General features: G+C 41.4%; 1 protein-coding gene and 1 long non-coding RNA gene across 2 annotated transcripts; both read left to right on the top strand.

The window, feature by feature from the left end:
• The first annotated feature begins 2,503 nt into the window (after positions 1–2,503).
• Positions 2,504–4,348, top strand: LOC135317040 (uncharacterized). The gene is made up of 3 exons (XR_010376179.1): positions 2,504–2,771; positions 3,637–3,696; positions 4,303–4,348. It is a non-coding gene; the product is annotated as an uncharacterized LOC135317040 (long non-coding RNA).
• A 35-nt stretch (positions 4,349–4,383) lies between these two features.
• Positions 4,384–8,742, top strand: LOC135317005 (gastrokine-1-like). Its single transcript, XM_064472517.1, has 5 exons — positions 4,384–4,392; positions 4,713–4,847; positions 5,063–5,173; positions 7,156–7,294; positions 8,478–8,742. Exons 1-5 carry the CDS (start codon positions 4,384–4,386, stop codon positions 8,570–8,572), a joined length of 489 nt encoding a protein of 162 aa, XP_064328587.1. The 3' UTR covers positions 8,573–8,742.
• Positions 8,743–13,956: the final 5,214 nt, after the last annotated feature.

The following is a 13,956-nucleotide window of genomic DNA, read 5'->3' on the forward strand; positions in this document are numbered from 1 at the left end:
GTCTCTTCTTCTGCCCTGTGTGGAGGCATTTGTGTCTCTATAAAATTTTATAATTAACCTATGATGGTCTGCGCTGTGTTTTTGGTAATCCTTTAGAAATATGGAAGCAATTCCAGAGACAAGTTGCTAAACTACTGTTCTCGCAAAATCCCCATTTTGACATTCAGACCCCATCCCGTACAGTTTCCCCGTAAGATTTCACATGCTGCCTTAAGCAATTATTCGTCACTACTAAAAGGAAATGGTGCTATACCTACTGCATAACCATATTCAAGATCATACAGCTCGAAGTTCAGATTTATAGAAATAAGCATATCTCATTTTTATTTTAACTTCTTATTAACATACTAAGTATTACAATGTTTTATTTTAAAACTAAGCATTGCAATGCAATATGGCCAATTACAAATAGACAGATGCACTACTGGTCCCAACAACCCAGAAATCAAACTGCAAGTAACAGAATTAATAAGTGTATTAAATGCAGTTTAGACCTGAATACAGATGTTACTTAACAATGTTTGATAAATATTTAACATGGGAAGCAAAAAAAAGCATATCCTAACCGATTAAAAGCGCAGCTGGTAATTTGAAAGAATCAAATTATAGCTAGGCCAAAACTAAGGCAAAATGGTTGGGACTAGTTTCTTCATCTAAAGTGACCACTTCAGTAACTCTGCCTGGAAAATACCAGATCTTCACATTCCCTCCTTGCTCTGAGGCCGTTTTGTTGGTGCTTGAAAGCAGTTACTCTAAGAGACACTTTAACCATTCAGGAACAGTCAAGGGTTACTCTAAATAAAGGTTGCAGCAGCCTGTTTGGTTGAGGAAAATGTTTTGGGGGCCTTGAACAGTGAACTGATATTAAAATCAAAGCAAAACGGCACCCAAAAAATATTTTAGCACCTCCAAAGAAAAGCAACCATATGGGTGTAGTATTGAAACAAAGTTCCTACCTGACTTCCCTGGGAGTTTCTGGAGAAAATCTCCTCTCCTTTTCCAACTTTACACTGTATTTCCCGCCCCCCCCCCCCCCCGGAATAAAACTGGCACAGCCCTCTTCACTTACTCAATTACATGTCACGGGGAATTGTCCTTCTAGGGGCCTTCGAGCCCTTGAAGACTATGGGCCAGTCACTGTAAGAGATGATGGTTGGAAGTCCCCCAAGGCAGCAGGGAGGGCAGCAGCCTCGCAGGGAAATAGGGATACCCAGCTCAAACCAGAGAGTCCATCGTCACCTTGGCAGGGAACAGCGGGGCACGGATGCTTCTGGCAAGGGATGATGCCTGCTCCAATACCATCTCATTTAAGGCCAAAACTTCAACTAGACGGCACAAAACATTTGCAACAAGGTCCAGATTCTCGCAAAACTACTTTAACTTCATGCACGTAGGTTCACATTTTTACTGGTCTTACATATTGTGATGCTTAATACACCCCCAAGTTTTTTTTTATTCCGTGACAAGCTTAAATTAACATGTCCTACAGTAATGATTAAAACTTTACAGAATACAGAGAACTACTATGGAATTAATGAAGCGAAGTGTGTGCTTCTTCCAGATTGTAGGAATTTAATTGCAATATTACATTCTGGCAGGTTTCTTGCTCTAATTGGGATGCCATTACATTTCACAGTGTTTGTTATTCAACTTTAAATTGATGCAGGTTTAAACTGATCAGGAAGAGAACAAGACTCAAAAAAGAGATTGCTAAGCAGAGACATGACAGCAAAGAATCTAGTGAACCTGAAGTGACATTAATACTGTGACTCTCAAAATGTCCATATAAGTCCAGAAGTATATAGATATTCTTAATAGCACAGAAAATTGGAGTTGCTTACCTTGCAAGATCCTTCTCAACATGGGTAAGGTCTGAGCTTCATCACTAAACACAGTTGCCATGATCTACAACAATCACTCAGTAACACAAGACTGTCTGGAAAATACCAGATCTTCCCTAATTTCATTAAAATTGTAATTTAAATTCTGAAAACAGCCCATCAGCATGGCACAACAGCATTACAAAGTCACAGGATTTTGTTCTAAATCCTACTGCTCTATTTTTCTCTTATCCCACTGCAGGCAGAATATGAAGATTCAACTGCATTTAAAAACACCTGAAAAGCTGTATTGACGTAAAAAAGTTCAAAAGTGTAACTTGAATATAATTAAAAAGCCATAATATAACCTAATAAATGTCTTTTAAGACAAATGCAGGATGCTGACAGAATCTGATTTGTGAGGGAAATTTTTTTAAACACAAAATTATATATTCTCATTTCAAACACCAACATGTCTAACAATAGTCTTTCAGGGAAAAATACTCCAACAACTATAATTAATAAAGCTGAAAGACACGAACGCGACGGGGCTGCTCCAGCCCCAGCCGCCGCTGCCTCAGCAGGGTTTTCCCGCCGTTTTTCCCGCCCGCTCTGCTACTCCCCCGCCCGGCGCCGCCTCAGCTCTGCTCCTCTCCCGCCCTCCGCCCCACGCCTCCCGCACCTCAGCAAGAAGCAGCTCTTTCGTTCCTTCAGCAAAAGGTTAATTCCTGTCGGGCTGCGTAGGGAGCTTTCGCCACATTTCTGTTCGGCGCTTTTTTTTTTTTCTTTTTATTTATTTTCTCCACTCCCGAGCGGCGGCACAAGCGGACGTCGCTGAGCGCGAGCTGCCCTCAGAGCCCGCGCACAAACCTGCGGGTTTTTTTCACACAAAGTATTACAAGCGCTGCTGCTTGTAAAGAACCAAGAATAACACGACCATTTGGCATAACGGTGTGTATATGTGTGTATATGTATGTATAAAAGGCCCCATTGGACTTACAGACTCAGTGAAACTGAGATCAGATTTAATATCGCACTTGCGGGACTGGTTAGAAGTGATCTTTATATATTAATCCCCTTCCCCTCCCCCCCCCTTTTTTTTTTTTTTTTACAATAATGTACTGGATTCCAGATGAAAAGTAATTTTGAAATCTTTACAGGGATTCCCTGTCACCGACTCGGGTTGCACACGAAATGAAACTGAGCAACTTGACACAAAACCCCAAGCATTCAAACCCCTCCCCAACTGAACGATCACCTCTTTCTGTGACTATTTACATCACCATAGAAAATAAGCTGAGGCAAGATGGAAAAAAGATATTGTTGCCACTTAAAAATAATAAGGCATCCGCAGCCTTGCATATATTTGTAATATTTCAGCTTGAACTGCCTATTCATTGTAAAACAATTTTCCATAGCAATGTTGTATTTGGACCATATATTTTGGTGGGCCCTGTGGTCACACAGTACCTTCTGGAACATGCAAAGGCTCTTATATTGTCTACTGTAAGGCTTTTTTTTTTTTTTTAAACCCTAGGCTATCTCTGGTCTTAAGTTTGATGTGAATTTTCAAAAGTAATTAGTACATTTCAGAAAGTTACTATAAAACATTTAATTCTTCACAGCAAGTGGATTCTTATCTGATAATTATCTGACTCTGGCAGGTCAAAATTTGCAGAAACACAGTCCCCATATCTCTGTAGTAATTACAGCAGGAAATAATTTTCAGTGACATGCAGACAGGGATACAAATTACAAAATAATTTTATTTCAACATTTCACTGTTCCACACCTAATTCTGGAAATGTATATAAAGGTGGACAGTTCATATTGTTCATGCACTAGCATCAGCTCTGCAATCAAGATGAAATTCACAGTGAGTATATGAATGCTTTTTTCTCATTACAAACTAAAACTTTGATTCAAACCATTGCCTTTATGTCTCAGAAGTGCCTATGTCTGTCTATAGCAAAAAGGTATTCTCTGGGGAGATTTTTCTCCTCCAGTGAGTAGCTCAGACCCTATTATGCTAATCAGATGAAAAATAAGGAATTTTTTGTAAAGGTTTAGTAAAGGTTTTATTCAATCTACAGGAAGCCTAATCCATGTCCATTTTTGTCAACGCTTTTCCAAAACCAGAGCAATGCACTAATGGATCACCCACTTTCTTGTAATGCCTAAGCAGAAGTTGTTTCATTTCCTTCTTGTTCATGTAAAATATATGTATATGACAGTACAGGTCTCAGAAGCAACTTCAGATTCAGCTCCTAAAGCAACCTACTCTGTGTCTAGCTTGCATTATTCTAGAGTAGAGCAAGGATGACTCACTTTAGGTGACTATTGTAATTCCAGTATGAAAGCAAAAAAAGGATCCCAGGAGTACACTTAAACACCAGATTAGGAAAAAGGCACTAGGATTCTCATGACCGGATTTGTCAGCCAGACCTACCGTTACACTTCTGTTTCTCAATTTTCATTTCAGATTGTGACTACCGTCCTCCTTGGACTCCTGCTGACTCCAGCCCTTGTGACTACGTGAGTCTAGTAACCAACTTACACATTCATGGCCGCTGTTTCTACATTCCCTGCTTCTTGAACTTTCCTTGCTTCTTTCCCCATCCCTTTGGAGGAAAGGGATCTAAAACGTCTTTCACGCATAAAACTAAACCCACCAGGTTACAGTTGTAAGATACAGAAATGATTCATTGAATCTGTTAAAAGAATTCTTATGGCTACTCCAGAATGCCACAGGCTTAGTTCTTTGTCATTTTGAAAATACTGCAGATACTAAAGGTGCTCCCTGTGGGCCAGCACTTATTTTATTATAGCAGGGATTTCTAAAATGAACTTGAATATGTAAAACTGTTGTTTAATTTTTTTTTCTCATTTCAGAATGGGAAAGCAAGCAAGCAAATCGCCATTACTGGCAGCTACCAAGTTCTGACTGTCAATAAGGAATGGAACGTGGTCACTATTGAGGAAAAGAGCACCCAGGGGGCATGGAAAACCATTTGGAACTACGAAAGGGTGAGTGGCAAGGAGCATGCTTTTTCAAAAAAAAGCTGTAAGACGACTAGCTCCTATAAAGCTGACCAAAATACAGGACTTGCCTCTTTATTCTTAACACTTTGAGTCCAAGTTTTGGGGTAAAAACTATCTGCATTTATTACTTTAATACAGACTTTATTCCAGTCTTAATTATTGAGAAACTGAATTCCTAGTTATCAGTGACTATTTTACAGGGCCTTATTGCAAGCAAAGTGCCAGCAGAGAGAGCTTGCTTCCTTTCCAGAATGGACAGAAAGGAGATGCCCAGCATGGATGCACTTGCCAGACTGGCTGAAGAGAACAGGGTAAGATTAAAAAGGAGTAGTTACTTGTAAAGTTACACAGTAATGCAAAGTAAACTCATGTCAGACATTGCTATTTTCAAAAGCTTTTAAGCCAAGTTACTTTAAAAGCCATTTAGATCCCACCATTTATTATGAAGTTGTCTCAATTTCAATAGCATTTTACATTAACATAATTTGAAACCTTTGGAAAGTTAGAATACCCTGTTTCAGATCCTTGCAGCAGAGGGTTTTCATGGGTTTTTTGATGTTGTAGATCACTTTGATTTTGTTTTAAAAGATTATTCAGACTGGCTGCTTTTTAATACTGTTTTATGTTTAGAGATTTCAGATTTTTGGCATGGTACTCTTCATAACATCACATTCTTGACAGGCTAAAAAATATAATTTTTTTAGGCAGCTCTAGCTGAGGAAGAACAAATAAACCAGTAACAAGGAAAAAAATCTAAAATAAGATTTCAAGCTTTCAAAACTTTTTCAAAAGAACTAAGCACCATATGAGGATGAGTTCCACCCACAGCATTAGCACAGACATTTTAAAAATTGTCTCAGCATTCAGCTGTAGGCACTGGTCTCTTGTATGAAAACTGAGTCCTTCTAAAATCCCTGGCTTTAAAGGGCAGGAAGGCATGGTGGGGAAGAAAAAGGGGAGAGTTACAGGCTTGAGCGAAAACATTCATCTCTAGCTATAGACCCAGGCTTGCTTGTACTGAGGTGTATCTCTGCTCCCTGAAGCTTATCTCACCTCATTGCTTACCAGTAAGAAGGAAGCATATTGGAGTGGGCTTTCAGGAACCTTTGGATAAAATTCCACCATTATTTTGAAAGCCGATGTTAATCCCCGTCATCCCTGCTAAGTGTGTCTTTACCCTGGCATTTATTAAGCTGTTTCTTAGCTGTGCCGCTTCTTTCTTGAGAGGCTGAAATTTTCACAAGTGGTAGGATTGTTTTCCTGAACAGTAACATGGCTTGGGAATTTGCCATGGGGATGGTTTTTCAAAAGAAAAAGCGCAGGTGCCTCATCCCCCTCCCCCCAGCTATGTTTTCTCTGAGGAACTTTAGGTTTGCAGGTTGCTAAGAAGCAGTTTATATTAGGAAACCTTCCAGGGCATTAATTATTTTTGGATAGCAATATCTAAAAATAGTTCTGACTCATTTCAATATGAAGTTGCATTTTTCATTTCAGAACATTGCTTTGCAGATGCTATTGTTCAGGCCTCCATTTTTCTTTAGGGCGTAAGAGAGCATTTCTATGTTCAACAGCCTTTCCTCCATACTAACTGTATGAGCCAGAAGAGGAGTCCTGTGCCAGTAGCTGAACAGTGAGATACACGAACCAGCACAAAGCCCAGGTCATAAGAGAAAATACAGGCATCCAGACACTTTGTCCAGACACAGCACTCAAGTGGGAAAATATATTTGAAATGCCTTTTAAACAAAGCACAGAAAAATTCAGAAAAAAACTGTCCCACTAAAACCAAGTTCTCAAAGAGATCATAACCACTTCTTGCAAATAGTTTTAGTGTAATTATATCTGCCAAGTGTTGCTACTGCCCTCTTTGGTTCCTGTTTTAAAAGGCTGAATAAATAGACTTCTTCCATGCTTCCAAGTTACAACCTGAGTACCCCTAGGGTGAGAGGGTAATGACCGAGGAAATACTTTCGTAGGAGGTCTGTGTTAAAACACTGACTGCACTACTCTTCCCTGTACTATTCAGGGAAGTACTATTCAGCTGTTTAACTGAGTTTCCTGTTCTCTTTCGCCTCCCTCCGCCTTGACTGCCATAAGAAAGGTCTGCCATAGGAGCTGTCTTCAATGCTTGCTAATGGCCCCATAGTCAGAGTGGATCAACACACTGTGCTAACTACACAGTTTTGAGTAAAACACCAAGCACCAAGTCGTCATTCCAGAAAGAGGAATAATATACATAGCCTTAAATGGATCAAGGCACCGATGTTGCTGAATGACGTTACTTGATGTTTAGATCCTGCAAGGTCAAGGACAACCTAAAAAGCAGATGACATTCATCATCAAGAGAACCATCCGTGACGTCAAGTCTTACGGACTAGACATCTTCTCTATGTGCAGAGGACTCACAACCTACATCGCTTACAGAGATCACAGTGAGTGCAAGCAAATGAATGACATCTGTAACTAACCAGGCGATTCTTCCTTGGGGACTAATACACAGTTCTGCTGGTCCAACTAGAGATGGACACAAATCAAGAGCCTCAGGAGTTGCAGAAAGGGTTCAGTATCTCTGCAGATCAGGACTAGAATAGTGTTGAATTACTTCCATAACTTCCATAAATGATCTGAACCAATTCCTTCCTACTCCTTTGAGTAAATTTAAGGTGGCTTAAGTTTTGGCCCAGAATTTTGCAGATTGACCTCATCTAATGCCAGGGTAAAGAAGGGCAGTCCTAAGAACCACTGTCCTTCAGTTCAGAGATTGCTGACGTTTACCGAGGGATCTCACCAACTACTTCTGTTTCACAATACTAAGCCAGGTTGCTTCATTCCCTGCAGGTATTTTTCAGAGGTGGAATGATCACATCGCCTCATAGTTTCATGACCTGCACTCCACAGGATTGCCAATAACGTCAAAGCCTGACAGGGCCTATTAACTAGCACTGGCATAACTGCACTATGCACAGTAATATACACCGACAGTACAGAGGGTGATGGTGTCCCTCTGTGCTGGAATACCAAAAGAATATTAAACAGCATGTCTTTGTGATCATTCCTTTCCAAGTTAAGGATGTGTTTGGTAACTACGAAACAATCTTTCACTCACATGTAAAATATTTCTATTGCAGCAATTATTAAAAACCTTGCTGCTCAGAGCAATAAAAATACACTGATGTAGAATGCCAGCTATTGCTATGGATACTAGCATAAATCAGCTGTCTTGCTGTGGGTGCCACAATCACATTTTGATCACTTGCAATAGTTTTTTGTGTTGTGGGGAAAAAAGAAATTATTTTAAAATATATATAAAGGCAGTTTTACAGAGAAGTTATCCTGAAGCTCTGGCAAAGTACTCTGAGCTGATTGTCTGCAAATCCTGTCATGAGAAAGATGCTGTGCAGATCAGGCATGGGATGTTGCATTCTGACACAGCAGCATTTCCACCTACTGGCTACTTGCTTTGCTAATCGCTTTGGTACTTGAGATGGCTCAATTTGATTAAAAATGCGACTGCAATGTGCCAGGTCTTCAGGGCTGCTGCTGAACGCACAGATCACTCAGCACCATCTTAGGTATTAACTCATGGTAACTTTTTTTCTTTTCTTGCTTTTAAAGGACCCCAGTATAGACCCAGCCAAGAATCATGCACTAGACTTGACGTCCTGCATATTTTGGGCCTTAACTACTGTTACAGCAATAACAGGGCCTGAAAAATCTTACCTTTCTTGCACCAAGTACAGATGCTTGATAGCTGCTGCACGAAGCCAGCCCCGATGCTGCTCTTCCCTGGCGTCTCCTCTTTTGAGAGTTTTCTTGATGATACAGATGCTGAAACAGATCAACTGATGACCACATCTTTCAATTAAAGACCTTTAGCATGCATTAATTCTGGCTAGTTTCTCATTCCTCTACTAACATCTAAAACAACATCCAGAAAAAATATTTTGATCGCACCTCTTCTACCCCATTTGAGCACATTGGGTGCTCTTTTATAAGCCTGCTCTTAACATAGGGCACACCCATAGATGTGGGCAAGCGTCAGTCTGTGCATTACAAATAAGGCATGCAGAGTTAAGGCCTTCCTTTCACTTCTCAAGGAAAGATGCCTCACATTATAAGTCTTGATTCTTGTGGCATGAAAGGTAGAAAGAAAGAAGGAGGACACAATGAGTTTGCCTTTTTTAGGGGAAGAGTAGTTTAATTTGTAGGATTTACAGAGTTGTTCTCTTCCTAAAATAGTGTCTTCCATGTTCTCCAGTGCAAGCATGGATGGACTAGCTAGTGGCATTCCATTGACACTCAGGTGGATGAAGCTTTGCTTCAGAGATGCATACACAATATAAACACCGTTATTTATCCACATAAGGAAATGCAAGATTCCCAGCTGCCTCCTCCCAAATGCCTCTAACTCAGCCTTAAAGGTGCAAAAAAAGCAGGCTTAATCTTCCTTCCTTAATGCAGCAATGGCACTATGAAGGAAGAGGAAAGATTTATTCCATTTATGCTGCCAGGCACGCGTAGAAAGAGTCTTTGTGCTTCCCTGATAGCTAGTCCCGGATTTCTGTATGTCCAGTCTTCCAGTAGCATAAGTCTGACAAGAATCAAGCCAGGAATGCAGTAATGTTTCTGCTGAATTAACAAGGGCATTTGACAAGGTGCTTCCGTCAGATTTGTCGACTCCAGGCCGAAGACAAACAATCCTCTGTCTGCTTTGACCTAGCACGAAGCTTGCTGTTACGAAGTTAAACTTTGGGGTTTTTTTTTTTTTTGAAAAAGTGGGGGTCAGAAGGATGCATTTACCTTCCACTGTTGTCGCCTAACAATAATTTTCCCCTCCCCCACCCTGCAGCGGACACCTAACCCCAAATTTCTTACATGGGCAAGCCACTCTCATAGAGAAGAATCAAAACTTTTGAGAGTAAGAAGCCAATCCCAAACATTTGAAAGTAGAGGGGTTTAGAGGGGAATTAAAGTGCAATTTTTAAAAAAAGAGTAGGGCCATTAAATACTAAAGCTTTAGCAAGGCAAGGTCCCTATTGCTCAAACTTGGAAATCACGATTGGTTATTTCCTCTGTTCTCATAGAAACAGCAAGATGCCCTGGGTCATCCAGGGGACTGCAAGTCTGTATTTAAGAACACCAGCCATGTGGTGTCCCTTGGTTTCTATTACCCTGCCACCAATCCCCAGAGGCTTTATTCTGTAGCAGCTTGAAAAGATATTGAGTTCATGTAGGCACATCTCAGGCAAAAGCATTGGAATCACCTGGATTAGCACACATCACTCCTTGCAGAGGAGAGAGATGCCGTAGTGTGTTGCTGCTAATCTCCTTTTTGGTATTACACAAGTTCTTTTAATTCTTTCACACACCATCAGTTCTCATTTTGCTCAGGCTAAGGCTAAATATGACAGAAAGAGGCAAGAATCAAAGTTTAGGAGGGATTTTGTTTTTTTATTTTAGTCATTATACAGTATCCTAACAGAATGTTTCAGCTCTTGTCATGACCACTTTGCCTTCTTAATGGCATTTCTCTACCTCCCTTTCCAGTAGGGCCCAGAAAGAAACTTCTCAGTAGTAGTAAGTGCATTTTAATGCCAAACGTACATGAGAGGAAGAAAAGGAAGCTTCAGCCACCTAACAAACCAAAGAAACTTCTCAGCAGCAACAAAAATACACCTGTGATGCTCACTGCAAAACTGGAGTACAAGGGACCTGAAGAAACAGAGTTAAGACAAGGCCTCAAATAAACCTGATGCTTCAATGGAAGCTTCGTTTGTTGTCAAGCGGAGCTGTTTTACATCTCGTTACCCCAGCCCAGAGCCTGGGCCTGCCAGCACACCCCCGCAGAACACGTACATGTTTGCTTCACACTGCTGGGATGAGAGTTCTGAAGAGCAAATACAGCAAGAACAGCCTCACTGCAAGTCTTCAGCCCATACCATGATCCAGCACTGCAGAAAATGACTGTAGTCCAGCAGGTGACACTTAACAGCAGAGAGCAGCTCATGGCAAATGCCCGCAAAGCCATTTCCCAGGATCTGGCATGCCATGATTTGGGATTTTAAAAAGCCACAGTTGCACCCTGCATATACCCTTCTGCATTTTGTCCCATAAAAATCTAAAATGTGCTAATGAGTGCAGTAATAAAGTCAGACAATAGTCAGTGAAAGGAGATCTGTAAATGTGATCAGGAGAAGGATAATTTGACAACACAGCACAGGCCGAAGAGGGAGAAGTTCTCCATTTATCACTCCAGTCCAAACTCTGGTTTGGAGCACATGTCAGGATAATTAACCTTTTCCAAAGAAAGTCTTCAAGGAGCAACAGGGTCAGTAAGGATACAATGCCTTACCTCATGGATAAATTGTCACATTCTCTGTTTATAGAACTTTGAAAGGGCAAGTCAGATACCACAAATCCTACTGCATTGTTGGATCTATTTTTAAATCCTGTAGGATTATGTGAAATGTAGTCACTAATCCTAAATCCTTCATTCCGTGCAGCTCTGCTCCCTCCTGCTGGGCATGTGTGCTTATCCTTTTGCCTTAAAACCAGTGGAAACCAAACTGCAGAAGATCCTAACGTTCATTCAAACATAGAATGCTTCATCAGCACTGTTTGCATAGTCACTCGCTCAAATTTAGATGCAAGTTTGTAGATAGTCATTTTTACCTTAGACTTAATTGTTTCAGGATTCATGTACCTTAGTGTCTCCAAAGGGTTCATTAGTGCTGTCCAAATATCTGATCCAATTGAGAGACTCCTAAGGAGAATACTGGGTTTACATCCTCCAGTTGCAGGGGACTGAGAATCTGGACACCTGTGCTGGGTTATGAGACCATTCAGACTTTTAAACTCAGGTTCTTAGAAAATACTTTTAACTGAGCGCTTTCATTTAAGAAGGGAGGTCAAACTCAGCCACCCCGTTTTCAGAAATGCTGAAAACCAGAAACCCCTAATGATTTCCTCAACATTTTCTCCAAACTCTGGATCAGTGGGAACCAGGCTGATCATCTTCATCTAAATTCAAAGATACCACTAATGATAGATGCCCCTTTGAGCAGGCTGGGCTGAATTTTGTCAGTCTGTACGTGGATGTAATAAAGCCATTGGCGGACGTGCTGCGAGGATGCTCTAGCCCTGGCAAAGTGCTTGGAAATGGTCAAGGGCCAACGAAAGCAATATCCGTGCACCACTGAGTAGAGGAGGGAAGGCTGTTGAGAAGCCCTATTACACAGCCCTGTTTCCTACAGCACTAACTAAAGGGACAACAGCTCGCCTGACTGCACCCCCTGCTCCTAGGCAGGCTTCGGCAGAAATTGAAAGACAAGACTTGGAAAGCAACTGCGTGGCCTTCTTAGATTATGGCAGAATTTTTCCTTATACCATATTTTCTCCTATTTTATTTAACACATTACAAGCAATATATTTTCATCTGTATACTTAACCAAATCCTCCTCTTCAGGAAGGATTTACATACACACGCAGAGGTAGCTGCCCATGTTACAAAAGCTAGTGGAACGAACTCTAATCGCCAGAAAAAAATGCAATACAGCCTTAAACGTTACAACAGCAGTAAATGAAATCAAAGCAGGGTAAAGTCAGATAAGAGCAAGAGACCGGGGAGCTGCTGATCCCTTGAAAATTTAGAGCAATCCAGGGAAGGAAAACCCCTCCTTGGCCACTGGGTGTCAGCAAGAGGTGCGTGTTGTACAGCCGGAGTGTAAAGGCACACAACTCCTACCCCGGGGAGTCTGTTGTCCTGCACCATGTAGGACAGGGTAGCTCTGCCCGTAGTAACAGAGCTGTGCTGAACTACACCATTTGAAGATACGGCCAGTGAATTTAAGGACATGTCTACAGTGAAGACAGGAAAGTAATTCCTGTACAGCGTTGATGTAGTTGTGATAATAATATCGGTCAGCATAGGCAATTTGATCCATCTCGGTTATCCATGCAGACTGCTGTAACAGCTTCCTGAAGTGCCATGAAAACCAGGGAACATGCGTTTGAGGTCAAGACAGAAGCCATTACCCACTGAAGAGGTCAGACATCTGTGAGCTGAAGGGAACTGCCCCCACGACACCCCAGTGAGTGCTCACAGAACCCAGGCGATGCTGCCATGGGCTCTCTCTCAGCTGTCAGCAACAGCACTCTTCCCACAAACCAACAGAACCAGCTTATTCCAAGCTGTGAGTTTCAGAAAATGCCCCCATGATACATACAAAGGAGTAGATGATAAAACATGAAAAACTGCAATACTGCTTCCCCCATCTTTTACATATGGAAATTCTATCCACATACTGAGGGCATTAATTAACCATTGAACAGCTATATGCAATTAACACACCTCACTTCTTGTCTCTCACACAAAGAATACAACACACCCAGGCTCTCCAAGAGCTGGCTCCTTCACATAAAGCTATAGCCTTCATAATATCTTTGTTTCTAGCATTTTTAGTGAGGGAGGGCAACCAGGAATTCCAGCCCCCGTCCCGTGCTTTTCTCAGAGTAATGATGCTATTACCTGATCATAAACAAAAAGACACATTCTTAAGATAGGCATATGAAGAAAACTAGCCCCAAAGAAAGTCAGAGTTGCAGCACAGAGCATGGTGTTTCACTTTGTCAGCAGCTCCCTCCATCTCAGAGTGCTCTAAGCTTCAGCTGATGCCTCATTCCTTGGCTTTTCCCCAAGCTTTCCTGGGCCTTCTGTCAGCCTGAATCCACAGCTACACAGAGAATCTGATCTCCGCCTCCATTCCCCCTCCTTTCTCTCTGCTAGCTTCAGGCCAAAGTTATTCTCCTGAGGTACAGCTTTTTCCTTTTTTTCTTTAAAACTACATGTTTGTTCCTCTCTGGGCCAGTCAGAAAAAAAATGAAAGAGGTTGTCATTCTTTAGGCAGACACAAGTCATAAGCAAATGACAAGAAGATGCTTCCCCTGGCTGTGGCAGGACCCCTAGCTGTACCTCAGGTCAGAAGCTGGCCCTAAGTAGTTTTCTGAGGCTTCTCAAAAACAGCACATCAGTCCCCAGAGAGAAAGCTTTTCTACTGCTCTTCCTATTTTTACATCCTCCATCCAGCTCATTTTC

This window comes from Phalacrocorax carbo, chromosome 24, assembly GCF_963921805.1.
Source record: "Phalacrocorax carbo chromosome 24, bPhaCar2.1, whole genome shotgun sequence".
NCBI lineage: Eukaryota > Metazoa > Chordata > Aves > Suliformes > Phalacrocoracidae > Phalacrocorax > Phalacrocorax carbo.

Coding starts and splice junctions, on each gene's coding strand:
- LOC135317005 (XM_064472517.1), top strand. Junction 4,848..5,062: donor CCATTTGGAACTACGAAAGG/GTGAGTGGCAAG, acceptor ACTATTTTACAG/GGCCTTATTGCAAGCAAAGT. Junction 7,295..8,477: donor CATCGCTTACAGAGATCACA/GTGAGTGCAAGC, acceptor TTGCTTTTAAAG/GACCCCAGTATAGACCCAGC.